Below are 22241 nucleotides of genomic sequence, written 5' to 3' on the forward strand. Positions count from 1 at the left end.
GTTTGAAATAAATGCCAACAGATACCAGTGAAGTCCATCACCCTGGGCTACAAATAGGAAAAGATGGGATTGGTTTATGGGAATTGTGAGACCAGTTTGTTAGGAGCAGGAAATGTGGAGCAGGTTGTGAACAATGCAGTTTCAAATCTGAAGGATCAAGGGTTTACTTGTAAATTCCAGGCTGGATATTACAGTGCATAATGAAAAAAAGAAAAAATCACCACCTTCCTAATGTTATTCCTTGATGGTGTTGTGTTTGTTGCATTTAAACATTCCATGAAAAGAGGCTGTCCATGAGGGGAATAAGTTAATATTTGCTGACTTGGCGGTCAGGTGCAGAGAGGTCAATAAATTGCATGTAATCAAGTATGTTGATATATGGTGAGATAACATAGTTACCTTCCAAACTTAAGATGATGTTTGACTGATTAAACCTTGTTGTGATTCCATTAATTAGAATGTTTGAACAAACAAATCATTAGATGCCACCAAGTCAACTCATCACTCAAGTTACCATCCTTGACTGGCTTTTCAAAATATCACTCCAGACTCAACCAGATCTGAGATTGCACACAATCAGACAATTCCCATTCAGTAAACAATATAAGTGCAACATTATTAATTGATGGTTAATTCAGGTTATAGTCCAATAAATTGCAAGATTTTCATTCACCATTCTCTATTTACTACCCTGTGTATGACTACCGGTTTGACCTGCATTATGAGACTAAATGTGCTAATGTAAGATGTGTTCAGGTTTTAGGTTTATATCCCTACATTATAAGGACATGCAGTTGTAAGTGATATATGAGTTTTGTTCTCTCCTGAATTAATTTTATGAGTTAAAAACCTGCCAGTCTTGTTACTGGGCCTCATTAAGGTCCTCTATAGCAGTAGTTCTCAACCGCGGTCCTGGGGACCCACTGATCTGCATATTTTGTATGTCTTATTTGTATGTAAGTTAACATTCTTGATTAGGATCATCAGCTCGTTAAGAGAGATCTTTGTTATACAGTGTGTAACATAAGGGAGATGCGTTTTGAATTTTGCAAATCTAGGTAAAGGTAAAGCATTTTTTTCCAATTAATATATAACAGGAGAGGGACTTTTTTTTGTTTAGTTTTTTCACTAAAGCAAAGAATGCCTGAATGAACTGTAAATATTAATTAAAAACATAATTTCCTGTGGAACCACCACCTTAATTTATCACTTTGGCATTCTTCACAATTTTTAGCATTTGCCACTTGCAGTTGTGTAATTGGCCTTATGACATTAGCGATCCAATTTTCTTGGATCTTTTGACATATAAGAGGCTGTTGTGCTATTATAAAAAATTCCTCCTCCTTACAGTAAAAGCATTGCATTGCCATAATGACTTATCTAATTTCTCCATGTTGTGGTAGACATTTGTATCAGAACACCTTCAGAATAGCATAACTCCATAACCTGCTCATCAGAGGTGAGCAGTGAGGTGACAGAGAGATGCACTGCTGTTTACTGACAAGTCCTGGAGACACTGCACCAAAACAAAGCTTTTCCAACAAAAGGGAAAATTATCATGTTTTTGTGCTTAAAACATTAATAACATTATAAGTGAACCTCAAAAAAACATTCAAATAAATTATTTATTAAAAAATCACAGGTAGAAAACAATTCAACATTAGTAAATGGAAGGTATGAAAGGATAGAAAGTGTCACTTACTCGTGGTACAGTTTATCCTGTCACAGTCTAAATGGGGAAGAATAAATGACATGTAAATTTAGCCTTCAAAGTAACATCTGCAGATATTGAAGCACATAACCCACTTCTCTGGGGACAGACACACAAGAACACCAATGATCCTGATGCTTTTGCATGCCATCGCATTCACCAAAATGTCCTGTTATCTTTCTACGAATATTGTACAAATATTACTTCTATTTTTTAAGCCAAAATTAGTCAGCATTTAAGTTGGAATTTTTCCACAAGTGGACTAAAAATAGGGTCTAGAAGACTTTTTCTTTTACTTTCATCAAATGGTCAGTAAAAGGGTTTTAACCCTCAAAAACCCTGTTTATCTGTATATGTACAAATTTGATTACTAATGGAAATGTTTTTGACTAAGAATGGAAATGCCAAAGCATCATACCATTGGTCAGGCTGTGACTATGACTAGTAAACTGCCTAGTAATCCATATTTCTTTGTTACTGGTGGTAACATTCAGTTGTAAGTTATTTATAAGTGATTAGTTAATGATTAACTAATCTTTTACAAATCATGATTATGTGTTCATAAATGAAGTGATATGTTAATATTCTTATCTGTGTTTTGTAGTTTAAGTTAAAAATAATTTACTAGTGATTAGATATTGATGAAATAATCATTTACAAAACATGACTATGTTCAAAAATTATTAAGTAATATTCTAGTGACTATTAACCATTTGCTAAGGATCTGTTTGATCATTTCATTGATATGCTATTTTTTAAGATAACTTATGACAGATTTGTAAATTCTTAGCATATTACTTAATAATCATTTGTGAAGGTATAGTCATGTTTTGTAATGATAAGCTCATAATTAACTAATTATTTATAAATGACTTGTAAATGAATTAACAAAACATAGACCCATAGTTAGCATGTCACTAATTCATCTCTAATGGATGTTTTATAAATGATTAGTTTATCATTAACTAATCACTTAAAAATGACTTACAACTGAATGTTATTATAAAGTGTTACCCTGTAGCACCTGGTTCCATTAAGTTGGATTGTGCATGGTTCATAAATTAGATGCAGACTTTTCACAATGAAACAACGTAAATTCCTTGATTAAAAGGATATCAGTTATCAGTTATACAATATCAAGAAAATCAGTTTCCACTGAAATCACTATGCTTGTTTTTAGGTAGTGATTTATTGAGATATTTCATCCAAGTTCACCAGAATCAGGGTCTCAGCCTAGTGTGCCATCAACCTCAGCAAAGAAGGGGCTGCACGCAGTCAAAGACCAGAGCTGACTCATCATGCGGGGGAATGCGTTTACCTAAGATACACTGTTATTAATTCAATAAAATAAAAATGGAATTATATTGACTTCTGTTGTATAGTTAAAAAACACTGAGATATTTCTCAAAATATCTTCTTTTGTGTTCCACAAAAGAACAAAAGAGCAAACTATGACAGATTTTTTAGTTGAACTTTACAAATTCTAAAGCTCTGGAATACCTGAAGTTATTCTTCATTCTTTGCTCAGAGGTAATAAGAACTTTGAAAGACCCGAGTGGCGGTATATTGTTTGCGTATATTTGGACACCTCCCATGGTACTGTTTTAAAGGAGCATTTAAATACTCAATACTGTGACAGATTACTGAGCACTGAGCTTTTCTTTTTTTTTTCTGTGTGCGTATTAACAGGTAAACAGCATTCACTTTGGGAGTGTGAGCTGTGCAGAGTCACGCTGTCATTCAGATACTAAGAACCCCTTTCCATTCTCTATGAATCAATTACTTTTGCTTGTGCAAAAGCCTTATATGCAGTGTTATCTTATTATATCTTATTATAATCTTATTAGATTTATAATTATATGTCATTCTTTATATAAATAAAGAGAGTGTGAGAGTGGTTTGATTCACACACATATATTTTAAAGCAGTTGTCACAAATGTTGTTTCTTGTCTTTTACGTTCACACATGGCAATGTGAAAGACTAGAACTTGACATATATTTGGACGATTCGACTGGCTCTATGGAACAACACTGTAGTCAACAGGAGTTTATTTTAGCTGGTTCTGATCTGTAGTCTGACCTGCACCTCTTAAGCCAGCCTGCAAACAGTCATGTAGGTCACACCATAGATGCTACAGTCTAGGTCAGACACAGCAGTATAAATCAGCCTTTAGACATGTTATACCTGTGGATAACTGAAGTTCACAGCTTTAGAATGAATTAATACTTTGTTTTAGTGTTTACACTCTGAGAAATATGGCTAGTTTTCAAATGGGAAGGGCAACAAAGAGAGCTGTTATACAACACAGAGCATTCCCCTTTAACATAGAGCACAGCTGAGGTGTTTGAGTGTGTACGGAAAGCTGCAGACTCCGAGCATTGAAGGGCTCTGAGCATCTCCACCTTGAAGACACGAGTGGGTTTCTGTGTGATGTGCTTTAAAGAGAGGTTTTAAGTGCATGACAGCACAGACAGCAAAAAAGGGTCTTGTTTAAAGTTAATTTCTGGCTAGACATGAACAAGTTTGAGTACATTTGGTCACAGGTGTGTGATAGAATGTGTTTAGCACAGATACCTAGATTAACCGTGAGCCGGACGCGACTTGTATCCAGCTCCAAACGGAGGGTGTCTGCCGAGTCTCGAGAAGTGGTTGCCATGAGAACACCATATGCCCGCTGGCATCGGAACCGTAGCGAAACTTCTTCAGCCTCTGTGTACATAGCTACAGATAACTGGACCTTCATGAATTTACTGCCATCATAGCTGAGAATCGTGGCATCTGCAGATGAAAGGCAAAGATTATACTATATCAATGACATTAATCACAAAAAAAAATTGTTTGTAAATGATTAAAAAAATCTATTCTATTTCTATTTGTAGAAACTGCTGCACACTTTAAGTACATTTAAGTTGAAAGGCATTTGATTCTTGGTGGTACGAAACCTGTATCAAGAACATGGATAATTATGTAAATATTATAAATTATGTTAATAATTTTGAGACTAATGTGACCACCCGACTGCCCGGGACCTGTAACAGATTTTGGGGGCTCGTCGTCCGGGATCAGCGTTACTCTGAAGACACCTGGTCCAGTGATTTTGAATCTAGGGGCAGCAGAACACATTCTTCAGGAAGGGAGCAACGTGTGTGAGAGGCTAAAGGGAGCAGGTCACCAGCATCATCCTGACCAGGAGCATCACCACATAACCAGATCTACCTGGAAGTGCATCATGTCCGACGAAGAAAGAAAGAGACTTATCTGGAACATCATGAAGAAAGTCTACACTCTGAACACAGGTGAACTCTTCCAGTTGGCAAAAGACAATCACCCTGCATCAGACGCAGATGTCACACAGAGTGTACACACTTACATGGACAGCTGTGAAATGTCTAGGCTACCTGATAAAGGGATGTCTGTGTTATTGAATTTAAATGATTTTATTGATGAAATCGTAGAGCAACGTGCTACTAGGAGTGAAATAGTTACTCAGCCATCTATTGCACCTCATAACACAGACACATCAGAGGATGAATACCAGAGAATGTTATCAAACTATGAGGATTTAGGTAGAAAACTTTTAGCCTGTAGAACTATACCTTCCACACTACCTACATCCAAAGACACATTACACACACATCTTCCAAACAAGGAATTCAATAATCACAGTACACTTCATTCTGCACCTGAGACCATGGTCTCTATAAGAGACATTGCAATGTTGCAACATCGAGAATTCAGGATCTATGGGGGACAAATAGGAGATAGTGTCTCTGACATAAGTATCAGCAATCTGTGCAAGCAAATAGACGAAGACATTAAGGAAAAAACTGAAAGCGATATAATCCGAGGGGTGTTTCGCATGATTAAACCTGGAAATTTTAAAGATATGTTAATAACCAAGGATGACATGACAGTTGCGGAATTGAAGAGTTTTCTCCAGTGTCATCTAGGTGAAAGCAGCAGTACTGAACTTTTCCAGGAACGTATGACTGCCAAGCAGCAGGACCATGAGACGCCACAGCAGTTCCTGTACCACATGATCAGCCTAAAGCAGAAGATATTGTTCTGCTCTAGACAGGTGAATTCAGACATCAGATATGATGATCATACAGTTCAGAGTGTGTTTCTCCATACTGTTTCACAAGGCATCGGCCTAAAGCACAGTGACATTCGACGAGAGTTTAGACCTTTCCTCTTAGACCACAATGTTTCTGATGAAACCCTGCTGAGGCATGTAATAAGAATTACAAGTGATGAAAGTGAGAGGCAACTCTGGCTGGGTCAGTCTACTCACCATAAGGTGGTGCATGCACACAGCGCACAGTTGGAGTCTTACAATGGGGCTAAAGAAATGTTGGGTGTGGCTGAGACGACAAAAGATAAGACCATTCAGCAGGGTAGAAATATAAAATTTAACTACTGCAGTGAATTCCCTGAAACAGTCTGGAATGAAAAAAACCTTCTAATTTGTGGTATGAGTACAGCAAAACACAACCTCAAAGACATCAGCAACTACTGCAACCACCTCAACAGCCTGTTTTCGACTTTCAGCATCCAATACTGTTCCCACCATCTGCCATGCCATTGTACAACCCGGATAAACAGGTGCAGTCTCAGACCCAGTATCGAACACAACCTCAATACAGGGCAAGACCCAAAACCCAATTCTTTTCAAGTAGATGTCCTCCTCAAAGACAACAACAGTCAAGATGCCACGAATGTACAGCTGAAAATGTGAATACTTGCAGCCATTGTTTTATATGCGGTGCTGAGGGACACAGAGCTGTAGGTTGCCTTAGGAAGCCAAGAGAGCAGGGAAATGGGGAACGATCACTGCAGAGGGACAACCAGTGAACGAAGTAAAGTGTTCGTCCCAGTATGAAATGTTACAAGCTCCTACAACCACTTTGACTCCATCAAAACAAATCCATAAGATCACATCTTCATACTTACCACACCAGTCCAATCAAATGAGAGTTGCTCAGCTTGTAGGGGAAAAGTGTCTTATGAAATGTACTATGAATGGTTTTACTGTCACTGTTTTATTAGATACAGGAGCTCAGGTGAGCATTATGGATTATAATTGGAAAGAAATGTACTTACCTCACGTAAAGCTTCGCCCACTCACAGAGATTATTGACCCACAGGAACTGGAGGTCAGAGATGTAAAAAAGGACCTAATATCCTTCCATGGCTGGGTGGAGATTTCTCTTAACCTTCTAGGAAGCTGTATAGACTGGCTATACAGGTTCCTTTTCTGGTAAGCAGAATTGGGTTAGAAAGACCCATTCTGGGCTTTAATGTCGTCCAAGAGATTATAAGAGCTGGTGAAAGTCAATCACAAGGTTTGTTCACCCTTGCCAACCTCCTTGGCAAAGCAATGGAAATTGAAAACGATAAGGCCAATGCTCTTGTCAATATCATTCAATACCAGAATATCATTCTAAACCACTCTATCAGGAAGTCAAGGAGTACATTCAAGACTTGTTGGCTAGAGGTTGGATTGTTAAGTCCAAGTCACCATACTCTGCTCCTGTTGTATGCGTAAGAAAGAAAGATGGTTCACTTAGACTTTGCATTGACTACCATTCGCTTAATAAGAAGACAGTACCAGACAGACATCCTTTGCCTCGTATACAAGATATTACAGATACTTTAGGGGGTTACAGCTGGTTTTCCAACGCAACTGATGCATTCCAGAGAAGCATAGAAGAGATGCTGGACTCCATTCGAAATGATTCTTGCGTACCTTACCTGGATGACATACTCTGTTATGCAAAGAATTTTGAAGACCACCTTGAAAGACTTAGAAGGGTCTTAAAAGCACTACAACAGCATGGGGTGAAACTTAGACCAAAAAAATGTGAGTTCTTCAAAAGAAAGGTTCGCTATGTGGGACGACTCATTTCTGCTGAAGGTGTCCGCATTGAGGCCAAAGACATCAACGCCATTTTGTCACTTGGAGAAAAGTCACCAAGCACCATTGAAGAAGTGCGAAAATTGCTGGGATTCTTAAGCTATTACAGAACATACATCCAGGACTTCTCTAGAATTGCCAAACCCCTCTATGATCTTCTGCAAGTAAATAACAATAATACAGATAGACTAATGGAAAGAAACAACAAAACCAAAGGGAAAGGTAACCAGCTTCCTTCTAAAACACCAGTGGTCTGGACTGAAGAACACAAGAACACCCTGGGAACACATTATCTGTTTTATGCGCCTCACTTCACTGTGTACACTGATAATAACCCCCTAACCTATGTGATGAGCACTGCCAAGCTCAATGCTGTGGGCCACCGTTGGGTGGGAGAATTGTCCGATTTCCATTTTGACATCAAGTATAGACCAGGAAAGGAAAATATAGATGCTGACACTCTATCTCGTTGTCCTCTGGACATAGAATGGTATGTGGCCTCATGTTCAGGAGAAATGTCAGTTGATGCAGTCCGTGCAACTTGGAAAGGGAGCCAGGTAGCAAAGAAAAAGGATGTAGCCTGGATAACTACTCTCATTACAGCTCAGAACTCTGATATTACCAACACATGCCCAGAATCGTCTCACCATAGTTTTCTGTCAACAATACATCACAGTGAGTTACAGAGAGCACAGAAAGAAGATCCTGCAATTGGGGACATATTAAAACGTAAGGTAAACAACCAAACTCTCACCAATGAAGTCAGAAGATGGTTACATGGCCCAGTCAAGAAATTATTACATGAGTGGAAAAAACTGCACGTTGAAAATGGCTTGCTGTATCGAAGGACCACTCACCAGAAACAACTGGTCTTACCTGCTGAATTTAAGAAAAATGTCCTGAAGCATCTTCATGATGACATGGGTCATGTGGGCACAGAAAGGGTGATACATCTGGCAAGAGAGAGATTTTATTGGCCACATATGAAAATGGATATCGAAAATTATGTTACCAGAAGATGCATTAAGCAAAAGAAGCCTATTACCCATGAGAGATCTCCAATGGGAAGCATTACAACTACTTTTCCTCTTGAACTCGTTTCCATAGATTATCTACACCTGGAGAGGAGTAAAGGTGGTTTTGAGTACATACTGGTTGTAATTGATCACTTTACCAGGTATGCTCAAGCTTATGCAACCAAGAACAAGGCTGGAAGAATTGAGGCAGAAAAGATATTCAATGATTTTATTCCATGCTTTGGATTTCCAAATAAATTACATCATGACCAAGGAAGAGAGTTTGAGAATGAACTGTTCAAGACCTTGAATAGACTGTCTGGAGTTGGAAACTCAAGGACCACACCCTATCATCCCCAAGGTAACCCAGCTGAGCGATTCAATAGGACTCTCTAACAAATGCTGAGAACACTCCGAGAGAAGGAAAAGGAGAACTGGGAAGAACATCTAGCATGTGTTTTCCATGCTTATAACTGCACGAGACATGAGGCAACTGGATTTTCACCCTTCTACTTAATGTTTGGCCGATCTCCTCGTCTGCCAGTTGATCTACTGTTTGGATTGAATTCAGAAGAAACAGATGACTCTCCAACGAGATATGCTGATAAATGGGCTGCACGAATGAAAGAAGCATACAGAATTGCAAGTGGAAACAGTAAACTGTCTAGTGAAAAAGGAAAAAAATATTATGACCGTCAGTCAAGGGGAATCACTCTGCATCCTGGAGATAGAGTACTTGTCCAGAATATTATGAGAAAAGGTGGACCAGAAAAACTTAAGTCTTACTGGGAGAAACAAATCTACATCATTAAAGAACTACTAAATGACAGTCCAGTATAGAGTCAGTCCAGAAAATGATACGTCAAAAATTCGTACTCTACACAGAAATCTGCTACACCTTGTAAATGACTTAACTGTTGACCTACCTGTTCCATCACCTGTATCCGAGATGCCACCTGCAGTAAGAAAAGGGAACAATATAAAGAAAAGGTCAAAAACAAAAAGAGAGATACTTCAGCAAACAGTGATGTGACTGATTCTGAAGAACAAAAAAAATACATACTACTGGTTAAGGATACCAGAGAGTACACAGAAAAGAGAAAAAAATGTACAACCTATGTTGTCAAAGGAGAGTGATCCAACTTACCAATGATCATCTGAAGAACTTACACTTCCCAGTCCGAGAAGACCTATAAGTGGAAATAGACAAAGCAAACAAAAAGAGCAACTTACAGAAACACACAAAGTTGAGGAACATCTACCTGCAGAAACACAGGCGGATGAAGAATACTTGCCTGTAGATGAGGATGTATTCATACCAGAGAGCATCCATGAAAATGGAGGCATTCTTGTTGTCCAAACTAACTCACATACAACTAATGAAAATCCCCCTTCAATACAACCCAGAAGATCTACAAGACATCAAAGACCAGCACAGAGACTCACCTACTCACATTTAGGTCAGCCATCTTTACAAACACACGCAGCAGTTAACACTTTAGGGTTTTATGGGACACCAGCCATGCCAGCAAGCAGTTATTCCCAATACTACACTTCTCCAACACCAACATACATACTATTATTCTACATATCTGCTCCTTACATACCATACCAGACAATTACACCATTATACGTCTATTGAGAGATAAAAGGAACCAACAAGTTAATATGGTTATTTAAAGAATATTTGGAGGCATTAGCTTCTTTGTTGGGGAGAGTGTGACCACCCTACATATAGTTTGGATCACAAATTAAATTATTTATATATATATATTTCATTTTTATTTTTACACATTACTTTCTATTTACATGTATGTATATAAGTTTTATTTTAATTACTTAAATAGATGATGAGTTTGCACTGTGTAGTTCAGCTGCATTTTCTGAACTCTGGGTGACAGTTGAGAGAGTAGAGTTACCATGACGATTGCAGCGCATCCTCAGACAACAAAGAGGACCGTTAAGGAAACAACTAATTCTTGTCTCTCTCTCTCTCATTTAATGTCAAGGTTAGTTAAATTAATTAATTGTCATACCAAACTGTAATTTACATGTTTTAATGTTCAAACAATTTGTTATTATTTATTTTATTATTAATTTTAAGACACTTACAGTATGTCATAGAAAAGTTTACTCATGTATCACTTACCTGAAATACTTACTTAAGTTGTTTTCTTAAGATACTTACCTGAATTCAGGCCAGTTGTAAGAATTAGGGCATTTCTGTACATTCGGTTAAGGTTGCTATCATTTATTTATTGTTTATTTGATCTATACAGTGTGTATTATTTTTTACCAACATGTTTATGAATAATTTTGTGATTCAAAGTGTCTTACTGACTCTGAAATACACATGTGTATGCGTATTAAAAGACAACAAAGAGGACCGTTAAGGAAACAACTAATTCTTGTCTCTTTCTCTCATTTAATGTCAAGTTGATTACTGCTTACAGTCTTCCCGACTACCCGGGACCTGTAACACTAATGTCATCCCATAGACAGAGTGCCTTCAATGGCAAAAGAGAGATTAAAGTGCACAGAGCATGGATGTCAGGATTCTGACACTGAAAATCAAAAACTGGACAGGAACACACAAAATGTCCTGTCCAAAGTAACAGCTCCAAAAATGAAACAAGACACCTCCATCTTAATAAAACTGCAATATAATACAAAGTTTCTGAAATATTTAAGAAATATTAAGTGATAAGCATTTAAAACAAGTGCCAGCCTCACCTCTCTCACAGGAGCGACCGAGATTGCCTGTCCCGGAGCAGTCACACACATAACGGTTCCACCCTTCCCTGCAGATTCCATTGTTTTGACAGGGGTTACTGAGACACTGCTTAGGAGCCTCTTTACTGCAGGAGGGCTTTACACCTGTGGCTTTCTGCACCTCAGCTATGCGGCGGATGTCTTTGCTCTGACCACTGATGAAGAAGTCACGGATGCAGCCTACATAACCAAAGTTGAGCAGAGCAGTCCACACCTCAGTAGGAAACACCATATCAGCTTTATTTTCTGGCAGTCCTCCTAAATACAGGCTATCATCCAGGTCAAGAATCTCGCTGTTTCCTGGAGCTTGGTATGGTGTGCGAATTGTGTCGATGGAGATGGTACCTGGAATACAACAATGCCAGAGAAAAATGTGAGACTGTGCAAAGTAAATCCTGATATGTATTAGATAATAAAGTACACATGAGATGATAACACTTTATATTAATAAATATTGAATATATTCACAGCTGTAAACTATTGTAATACACAACTATTGATAAGTTACTTTTAAAATTAGATTTAATGTGTAAATAAATGCATACATACATACATACATACATACAATAGGTACAGGTTCCACATCACCACCTCATCAATGATTGTTTCAAATCATATAAAGACTGAAATTACATGAAATATATATTTAAACATTAGAAAAGCTGTACTTTATTACAGCTTACACTTACATGCTAAAAATCTAATTCACACATACATTATTATGTGTGACTAGACTATTGTAATGCATCACTGAGTGGATGTGCCACTGGTTTATTAAAGCAACTTTGGGATGCTCATATTGACCGTTTGTTGCATGGTTAAAGAAAAATATGCTATACAGTCGTGGCCAAATGTTTTGTGAATTACATAAATATTGGAAATTGGAGAAGTTGCTGCTTAAGTTTTTATAATAGCAATTTGCATATGCTCCAGAATGTTATGAAGAGTGATCAGATGAATTGTATAGTCCTTCTTTGCCATGAAAATTAACTTAATCCCAAAAAACATTTCCACTGCATTTCATTGCTGTCATTAAAGGACCTGCTAAGATCATTTCAGTAATCATCTTGTTATCTCAGATGAGAATGTTGACGAGCACAAGGCTGGAGATCATTATGTCAGGCTGATTGGGTTAGAATGGCAGACTTGACATGTTAAAAGGAGGGTGATGCTTGAAATCATTGTTCTTCCATTGTTAACCATGGTGACCTGCAAAGAAACGCATGCAGCCATCATTGCATTGCATAAAAATGGCTTCACAGGCAATGATATTGTGGCTACTAAGATTGCACCCAAATCAACAGTTTATAGGATCATCAAGAACTTCAAGGAAAGAGGTTAAATTCTTGTAAAGAAGGCTTCAGGGCGTCCAAGAAAGTCCAGCAAGCACCAGGATCGTCTCCTAAAGAGGATTCAGCTGCGGGATCGGAGTGCCACCAGTGCAGAGCTTGCTCAGGAATGGCAGCAGGCAGGTGTGAGCGCATCTGCACGCACAGTGAGGCCAAGACTTTTGGAAGATGGCCTGGTGTCAAGAAGGGCAGCAAAGAAGCCACTTCTCTCCAAAAAAAACATCAGGGATAGATTGATCTTCTGCAGAAAGTATAGTGAGTGGACTGCTGAGGACTGGGGCAAAGTCATATTCTCCGATGAAGCCCCTTTCCGATTGTTTGGGGCATCTGGAAAAAGGCTTGTCCGGAGAAGAAAAGGTGAGCGCTACCATCAGTCCTGTGTCATGCCAACAGTAAAGCATCCTGACACCATTCATGTGTGGGGTTGCTTCTCATCCAAAGGAGTGGGCTCACTCACAATTCTGCCCCAAAACACAGCCATGAATAAAGAATGGTACCAAAACACCCTCCAACAGCAACTTCTTCCAACAATACAACAACAGTTTGGTGAAGAACAATGCATTTTCCAGCACGATGGAGCACCGTGCCATAAGGCAAAAGTGATAACTAAGTGGCTCGGCGACCAGAATTTTGAAATTTCGGGTCCACGGCCTGGAAATTCCCCAGATCTTAATCCCTTTGAGAACTTGTGGTCAATCCTCAAGAGGCGGGTGGACAAACAAAAACCCACTAATTCTGACAAACTCCAAGAAGTTATTATGAAAGAATGGGTTGCTATCAGTCAGGATTTGGCCCAGAAGTTGATTGAAAGCATGCCCAGTCGAATTGCAGAGGTCCTGAAAAAGAAGGGCCAACACTGCAAATACTGACTCTTTGCATAAATGTAATGTAATTGTCGATAAAAGCCTTTGAAACGTATGAAGTGCTTGTAATTATATTTCAGTACATCACAGAGACAACTAAAACATAGATCTAAAAGCAGTTTAGCAGCAAACCTTTTGAAAACTAATATTTATGTAATTCTCAAAACTTTTGGCCACGACTGTACATATTTGGTTCAAGAAAAATATACTATACTTATTTGCAGTGGTGTATTTTTACTTTGTTACACCACTTAAGTATTTTTGGCAGTATCTTCTTCTCTTGGCTCTCAACGGAGGCGGTCACATTTTCTCTCCATCTCCTGCCCCTTGCCTTCCCTGCTTGCTCTCTCATCTCGTCTATTGTCTAATACGTTGAGAGACGCTCACTGCACTGCTCTCCAAACTGAAAAGTCATGGATTTTATTTCCGCCCCAAGACCAAACAATCCCAATCTTATCTTCTTTCGACTCCCTCTACCAGCACTGGCCTCAGCCAAGGCCGCTGTTGGAATAATAACTCCCCCGAAAGAGCACTGCAGGGAGACGCTCTTGTCATTTATATACACTGCCTGACTTTTGCATCGCCTTCTGTGTCAGAGGACTCAGACGGAGATGAATCAGGGGAAGAGAGCAATATACAAGGACCCTTTGGTGATATTGAAGGGCCAGACTGGAGAGGGCCTGATGTTGGAGGCCTGGACTTTGAAGGCAAAGGCCTTGGTGACGCACATGCATCTATACCTCCAAGGATTCCTTCCAATTCTTCAGGCTCCAGGATGGCCAAAACTTTATTTTCCTCTGTAGGGGGAGGAGGAACTGAATTGATATCCCACCAGTCTTGTTTGCTTTCATCTTACATGCCACAGCCCTCTGTTTTGTCACACTTGCGAAGTCCCTCCACTTATTCCTGACTTCTTCTGAGCTTCGTCCGTATCCATAGCCAGCAAAATTTATTTTTTGAGTGATTCCTGCCCAGATTTTATTTTTGTCAGCCATTGTAATGCTGTTTTTCAGCTTTGAAAATAGCTGGATTTTATTATTTTCCACCTCCTCCAAAATAACTGCAATTTCATGCTTTGAACATTGGGGTTTTAATGTCATTTTCATTAGCACATGGCTGAATGGCAAGGGGACTTAAATTGATTATTGTCATCAGTGCATATCGTGGTTCAGTTTATACAGAATATGGAGAAATGATGTGCGCGTTATTTACATGCATATGTTTAGCGCCATTTATCGTGTGGTATTCAATATTAATGTATAGAGAAGATGTATACTGAGGCAAATGTTTGTTTAATGTATACAGACGGATTCTGATACTTCTTTTATTTCAGAATAAACCACATTTGCCACCTCTGTTAATTTAAGAACTGTACAATGCTGGATGATATAAAGTGACACATCCTGAAGATAAACCATTGAGCAACCATCTGTCTCCTGTCGCACTTCTTGCTGGAGATCTGTAGTGGACTAGCATTCCACCTAATTATAGAAAACAGATTCCTTTACAGTATTTGTTAACTCAAGTGTCGACACATGGAGCCACATGTACGTATTTTGCTCCGGGGTCCGGACACTCGCGCTCCATGTTCAGTCTTGTTGTGGGAGCGTGCGGTCTCGAGTTCACTCATCCGTGTGCTATTCTGTCCACTTGTGTTTTGTATAGCATGCGGTTTGTGTCTGGGCACATGCTTTTCTTGTTGTCTTGTATTGTTAATACGAGCTGCGTGCTTTCATGTCCTTTCCCGTCTTGTGCTGTGTAGCACGCGGCTTGGTTTTGAAGGCTGCGTGCAGTCTTCTCTTGTGTGAACACGTGGCTTATGAGTTTTCTTATTAGCTGCACGTTCGTTTCTTGTTTTGTTTTGTTCTAGCACATGGCTTGTGATTGTTTTGCTGGCTATGTGCTTGGTTTTTTTTTAAATGATTTTTCTCATTATCAATTGTCTTGACCCCACCAATCTTGTTACCTGATTATTATTCTCCTTGTGTCTTGTGGCAGTTCATCATTGAAACACCCTCGATGTTTATTTTATTTTTTTTTTTTAATAAAATCACTTATCGCCTGCACTATTGAGTCCTCGTCTCCTCTTTCTACTCAAACCCTGACAGTTCTCTGTTTTGCTTTGTCTGAGTTACGTTCACTAGTTTATTTCCATAGTTTCCTATTATTCCCTCATCTATTTCTATAGATAGACCATTCTATACACATTAATTTCTCATGTGTTCGTAGTTCTGAATATTATCTATATTATCTAAATACTGTGTATTTAAGCCCTGGGTTTCTTCTGTTCATTGTCCGGTCACATTTCAGTTTAAGAGATCGTTATTTCTCCTGTGTTTCCCTGGATATCTCTTGAGCATTTTGAATTGTGAATAAAGACTTTGTTTCTTCTTCTTCATCATTGGGTGGCTCGATACAGCCACCAAAATGTAACAGATGATCAATGTGACGAGTGGGGCGGGGCCGAGGGACGTGGGAGCGAGGCCGGTGGAGTGATTGGAGATGAGCTACACCTGTTCGACCCGCCGGTCTCGAGGCCCATGGAGGAGATGGAAGGATATAAAACTGGAGCGACGACAGTGAAGGACGAGAGAGGACCAGGCCTGGGTTTTAGTTTGTGTTTTGCTTTTTATTTGTCCGCAACAGTCGTCCGCGAGGGGCTGTTGCGCTGTTTTGTGTTTATTTTGAATTATTAAAGTTTCGTTTTGATTGTCCGCCGGTTCCCGCCTCCTTCTTCCCGACGATTACAAGGGTTGTATCATTACAGTGGTGCCGAAGCCCAGGAGAAGGAGGGACACGCTGCTGAAGATCCCTCGCCGCTGTGGTGAATCCGCTGTGCAATCGAGCAGGCGAGGAGTGTGCCGCCATGGACGCTCGAGGCGGTGGGCAGGAGTGAGTTGCCGGGGATGGGCGAGCTCGCTGCCGGCCGCCCACGATATGGAGGGGTGGCTGCCGTCCGTGAGGGAGCGGAGGAGTCGGCGCCGTTCGCCAGGTGGCCGGAGCCTGCTGCCATCCACCAGAACGGGGAGGAGCAGGGAACGGGGGACTCCTGCCGGCTGCCCAAAACCGGAGGAGCTGTCGCCGTCCACCGGGTGGCGGAGGAGTGTCGTGCCGTCCGCTGAGGGCCATCCAGTGCCACCGCCAGGCACCGCGGAGGAGATCACCCAGCTGGTGGAGGGCCGAGCAGCAGTGGGTCTGGGAACCAGAATTTTTTTTTTTCCTCTCTCCCCTCTCTCGTCTCTGTCACTCCTCCTTCCATCTCCTTTTCTCTCGCCTCATCTGTCCTACCCCCAGGTTCCCGCAGGTCCCCGTGAGCAGTCCCTCCCAGAGGGAGGGGGGGGGGGGGAGTAGAGCGCAAGTCTCAGGAGTACCCCCCCCCCGGCCTGCGAGGGGCAATGGGGGTATGTGACTAGTGGGGCGGGGCCGAGGGACGTGGGAGCGAGGCCGGTGGAGTGATTGGAGATGAGCTACACCTGTTCGACCCGCCGGTCTCGAGGCCCACGGAGGGGATGGAAGGATATAAAACTGGAGCAACGACAGTGAAGGACGAGAGAGGACCAGGCCTGGGTTTTAGTTTGTGTTTTGCTTTTTATTTGTCCGCAACAGTCGTCCGCGAGGGGCTGTTGCGCTGTTTTGTGTTTATTTTGAATTATTAAATTTCCGTTTTGATTGTCCGCCGGTTCCCGCCTCCTTCTTCCCGACGATTACCAAGGTTGTATCATTACAATCAAATTAATGAAATTCATGCAGTTAGGCTCCTCTGCCTTGAGGACCATATGAGGGAATATTTTAGATATTGCGTGCCTGACGCACTACCCAGACAGCTGCCTGGCAATGTGACAAAAGCTAAGCTGTTTGAAGAAGGTTCTCGAGTTACCTTTGCCTCATTTATGGAGAGGGTGCTAGTGAATTGCGGGTAGCCATTCACCATTGGGCTTCGCAGATAAGGAATTCAACTGCCCCGATCCAGAGCCCAGCCACGCATCACCCTAATGCATGAAGCGATTGCCTGAGCCCAACGCAGACAGAGAGCCCAAGCCCACTGAAACACACAAGCTAGCAATACAGTGGCTAAATTAACGAAAAATAAAGCCTCAACAAGTGTTGACATTTCCCAACAACAAGCAGTAATGACTTTATGAACTACTTTACTTCTAAAATCGATATTATTAGAGATAAAATTGTAACCATTCAGCCTTCAGCTACAGTATTGCATCAGACAGTGCACTATAGACCCCCAGTGGAACAGTTCCACTCATTCTCTACTATAGGAGAGGAAGAATTGTATAAACTTGTTAAATCATCTAAACCAACAACATGTATGTTAGACCCTATACCATCTAAGCTCCAAAAATAGGTGCTTCCAGAAGTCATAGATCCGCTTCTGACTATTATTAATTCCTCATTGTCATTAGGATATGTCCCCAAAACCTTCAAACTAGCTGTTATTAAGCCTCTCATCAAATAAACACAACTTGACCCCAAAGAACTAGTTAATTATAGACCAATCTCGAATCTCCCCTCTCTGTCCAAGATACTAGAAAAGTTAGTATACTCACAATTATATTCCTTCTTAGAGAAAAATGGTATCTGTGAGGATTTCCAGTCAGGATTTAGACCGTCATAGTACAGAGACTGCTTTCCTTAGAGTTACAAATGACCTGCTCTTATCATCTGATCGTGGTTGTCTCTCACTATTAGTTCTATTGGATCTTAGTGCTGTGTTTGACAGAATTGACCACAACATTATTTTGCATAGACTTGAACACTTTGTTGGCATTAATGGCAGTGCATTAGCATGGTTTAAATTATAATTACATGACCACCATCAATTCGTAGCAGTGAATGAAGAGGTATCATATCGATCACAAGTGCAGTATGGAGTACCTCAAGGCTCAGTACTAGAGCCGCTACTCGTTAAGCTTTTTATGTTACCCTTGGGAGATATCATCAGGAAACATGGTGTTAACTTTCACTGTTATGCTGATGATACTCAGCTCTATATTTCTTCGCGGCCTGGTGAAACACACCAATTTGAAAAACGAATGGAATGCATAGTCGATATAAAAACTGGATGACGAGTAATTTCTTACTGCTAAATTCAGAAAAAAGGTGTTAATTATATGAACTAAAAACTCTGCATGTATTCACATAGAACACTGTCTAAGATTTGATGGCTGCTCTGTCAATTCTTCGTCATCAGTTACGAACCTAGGTGTGCTATTTGATAGCAATCTTGCCTTACAAAGCCACATTTCTAGCATTTGTAAAACTGCATTTTTCCATCTCAAAAATATATCTAAATTACGGCCTATGCTCTCAATGTCAAATGCAGAAATGTTTATCCATGCATTTATGACCACAAGGTTAGATTATTGTTAAGCTTTATTGGGTGGTTGTTCTGCACGCTTAGTAAACAAACTACAGCTAGTCCAAAATGCAGCAGGAAGACTTCTTACTAGAATCAGGAAGTATGACCCTATTAGCCCAGTCCTGTCAACACTGCACTGGCTCCCTATCAAACATTGTATAGATTTAAAAATATTTCTTATTACTTATAAAGCCCTGAATGGTTTAGCACCTCGGTATTTGAGTGAGCTCCTGTTACATTATAATCCTCTACAATTTGATAATACCTAGAATATCAAAATCAACTGCAGGCGGCCGATCCTTTTCCTATTTGGCGCCTAAACTCTGGAATAACCTACCTAACATTGTTCGAGAGGCAGACACACTCTTGCAGTTTAAATCTAGATTAAAGACCCATCTCTTTAACCTGGCTTACACATAACATACTAATATGCTTTTAATATCCAAATCCGTTAAAGGATTTTTAGGCTGCATTAATTAGGTAAACCGGAACTAGGAACACTTCCCATAACACCCAATGTACTTGCTACATCATTAGAAGAATGACATCTATGCTAATATTAGTCTGTTTCTCTCTTATTCCGAGGTCCTCGTACCCACCAGATCCAGTCTGTATCCAGATCAGAGGGTCACTGCAGTCACCCGGATCCAGTACGTATCCAGACCAGATGGTGGATTGGCAACTAGAAAAGACCTCTACAGCCCTGAAAGACATCGTAGACCAGGACAACTAGAGCCCCAGATACAGATCTCCTGTAAAGACCTTGTGCAGATGACCACTAGGACAAGACCACAGGAAACAGGTGATTCTTCTGCACAATCTTACTGTGCTGCAGCCTGGAATTAAACTGCTGGTTTCGTCTGGTCAGAGGAGAACTGGCCCTCCAACTGAGCCTGGTTTCTCCCAAGGTTTTTTTTCTAAATTCTGTCACCGATGGAGTTTTGGTTCCTTGCCACTGTCGCCTCTTGCTTGCTTAGTTGGGGTCACTTCATCTACAGCGATATCGTTGACTTGATTGCAAATAAATGCACAGACACTATTTAAACTGAACAGAGATGACATCACTGAATTCAATGATGAACTGCTTTTATTTGTCATTTTGCATTATTGACACAGTTTCCCTAATGAATGTTGTTCAGTTGCTTTGACGCAATGTATTTTGTTTAAAGCACTATATAAATAAAGGTGACTTGACTTGGCTAGCACAAGAGGAAGTCAGACCAATAAGCCTGAGTCTCAAGATACATCTGACTAGGTGTGCAAGCCAGCAACATCACTCCTGCATCTCAGCTGGTTTTGCCCAGCTTAGTATCTCCTGAGTCTCCTGAGTTCCCATCCAGCCTCCCTCTCTCACCTCCTCTTCCAGAAATACCCTACCCTATTATGAAAGTGAAAAAAGTGACGTGACATTCAGCCAAGTATGATGACCCATACTCAGAATTCATGCTCTGCATTTAACCCATCCAAAGTGCACACATAAAGCAGTGAACACACACACACTGTGAACACATACCCAGATCAGTGGGTAGTCCTTTATGCTGCGGCGCCCGGGAAGCAGTTGGGAGTTTGATGCCTTGCTCAAGGGCACCTAAGTAGTCATACTGCCAGCCTGAGAGTCAAACTCTCTAATCACTAGGCCATAACTTCCCCCTTATGCGGATTTGCCTTGGGCCTTCCAGTCACCAGCTCTGCATTGGTGTGAGGATCCTCTATCTCTGCTTCAGCCCCCAAATCCCAGACTCAATCTTGGCCCTCTGACCCATCGGCTCTGCCTTGGCTCCCTGCTCCCTTATCTCCACCATGGACCATCATCCCACTGGTTCTAACTGGCCACCTTGTTCCTCAGACATCCACCTTGGTTTGACAACGATTCCGCCCCTCCAGAATCGCCTCATTCCTCTTTCCCTCTGTCTCCTCCTTCCCTCTGGCTCCTTTGTCCGTAGTCACAACAGCAACAGTGGTATTCCGGGTTCCGGAATCAATTGGCCCTCTAGCCAAATTGGTCACTGAGCTCAGGATCTGTTAAGCAGCAAATCCTCCACCATGGTCTTAATAGTAATCTATTCTTACTCTCAAATCATGATCAGTGAAATCTGACTCCTGCAGCATGTGTTGTATGCAGGGTTGTCAAGTCTGCATTTCTTTTTTTTTTTTTAACGAAATTTGGCTACTTTTAAATTGTTGCAGTGTATGTGTATGAATTGCACTCTACCCATGATAAACTGCCTGAGATGTCAAGTTTTGTGAAGGAGGACCTTTGGTAGGAAGCATTTGAGCTGTGTTAATTATGAATGTGCATAACAGTGACTGTAAAATATACATTTTATGTATGGAAATTACATATTTTGAGTTTTTATATTTGGGATATGGTCATTGCGCTACTTTAAGCTGTTCTTTTGTTCATTATTCAGTCAAATTATTTCAGTTTATGTGGGTGCTATTTTTCCAGTGTAACATGAGTTATTTGTTGTGCAACAAGGAATTTATTCAGTAAATGTTTCCATAGCTGTTCATTTGCATGCTTTCTTAGCCCATCCAATCTATTCACAATGAAAGCATCCCAACTGTAATTTTTTACCAAACCATGCGTCCAACCACAGGTGGAGAGCTGTAGTTCTTCTTGTCATGTGGTTTGTGGATGGTTGTTTGAATGGTAGTTTCAGGAAAGAACAAATCATTGAACTATGTTTGTAATAATTGAGCACATGACCAAAGTCAGCCAATGAAATACACCAGTGTTACTAACGCTACAAAAGTCAGCAAAATATTACCTGATCTTCCATCCCTCTGGAAGTCCACATGATACCATTCTCCATCGTTCACTTTTTTGTTCACAGCCAGTGTCTTGGTTGTGCCTGATCCCATATCCAGAAGCAAATACAAAAGACCATCCAGCATCTCAATGGCAAAGAAGTCTACCTTCCGTGTGAAAGGGCTTTTGGCCCCTTTTGTCTGTTGCTTAGGTTTCCCATGGCTAAAGAGGAGAAGTCCATTGGGCTCAGTGGTGCGGAAGTCAAAGGAAATAGAACCAGTTTTCTTAGTGTTCCATTTAGGGAGTGTGATGAAGGATTCTGGTGTCTCAAAAGTGATGGGATCTAATGTGGCAACATTCTCACACTTAAAGGCAACAACTCCATGAATCTTCATTTTTGGGTCGCCTTTAAAGGCCAGTCTGGACAGCTCCAGTCGAACATCATTGTTTTTATACGCTACCTATAAATACAATATGTCAAAATATAA

At 40.5% G+C, this 22241-nt stretch overlaps 1 protein-coding gene across 4 annotated transcripts in view; it reads right to left on the reverse strand.

The window, feature by feature from the left end:
- The window catches only part of LOC132157484 (neurexin-1a-like), a 157941-nt gene that overhangs the window by 85779 nt on the left and 49921 nt on the right, over window positions 1-22241 (reverse strand). For all 4 annotated transcript variants that reach the window (XM_059566845.1, XM_059566841.1, XM_059566842.1 and 1 more), the window contains 4 exons: window positions 21773-22214; window positions 11380-11763; window positions 4288-4491; window positions 1703-1729 (listed from right to left, as the gene is read on the reverse strand). In XM_059566845.1, the coding sequence (XP_059422828.1) occupies window positions 1703-1729; window positions 4288-4491; window positions 11380-11763; window positions 21773-22214 (1057 nt within the window). The remainder of the gene's footprint in view (window positions 1-1702; window positions 1730-4287; window positions 4492-11379; window positions 11764-21772; window positions 22215-22241) is intronic.

Source organism: Carassius carassius, chromosome 14, assembly GCF_963082965.1.
Source record: "Carassius carassius chromosome 14, fCarCar2.1, whole genome shotgun sequence".
In the NCBI taxonomy this organism is placed as follows: domain Eukaryota; kingdom Metazoa; phylum Chordata; class Actinopteri; order Cypriniformes; family Cyprinidae; genus Carassius; species Carassius carassius.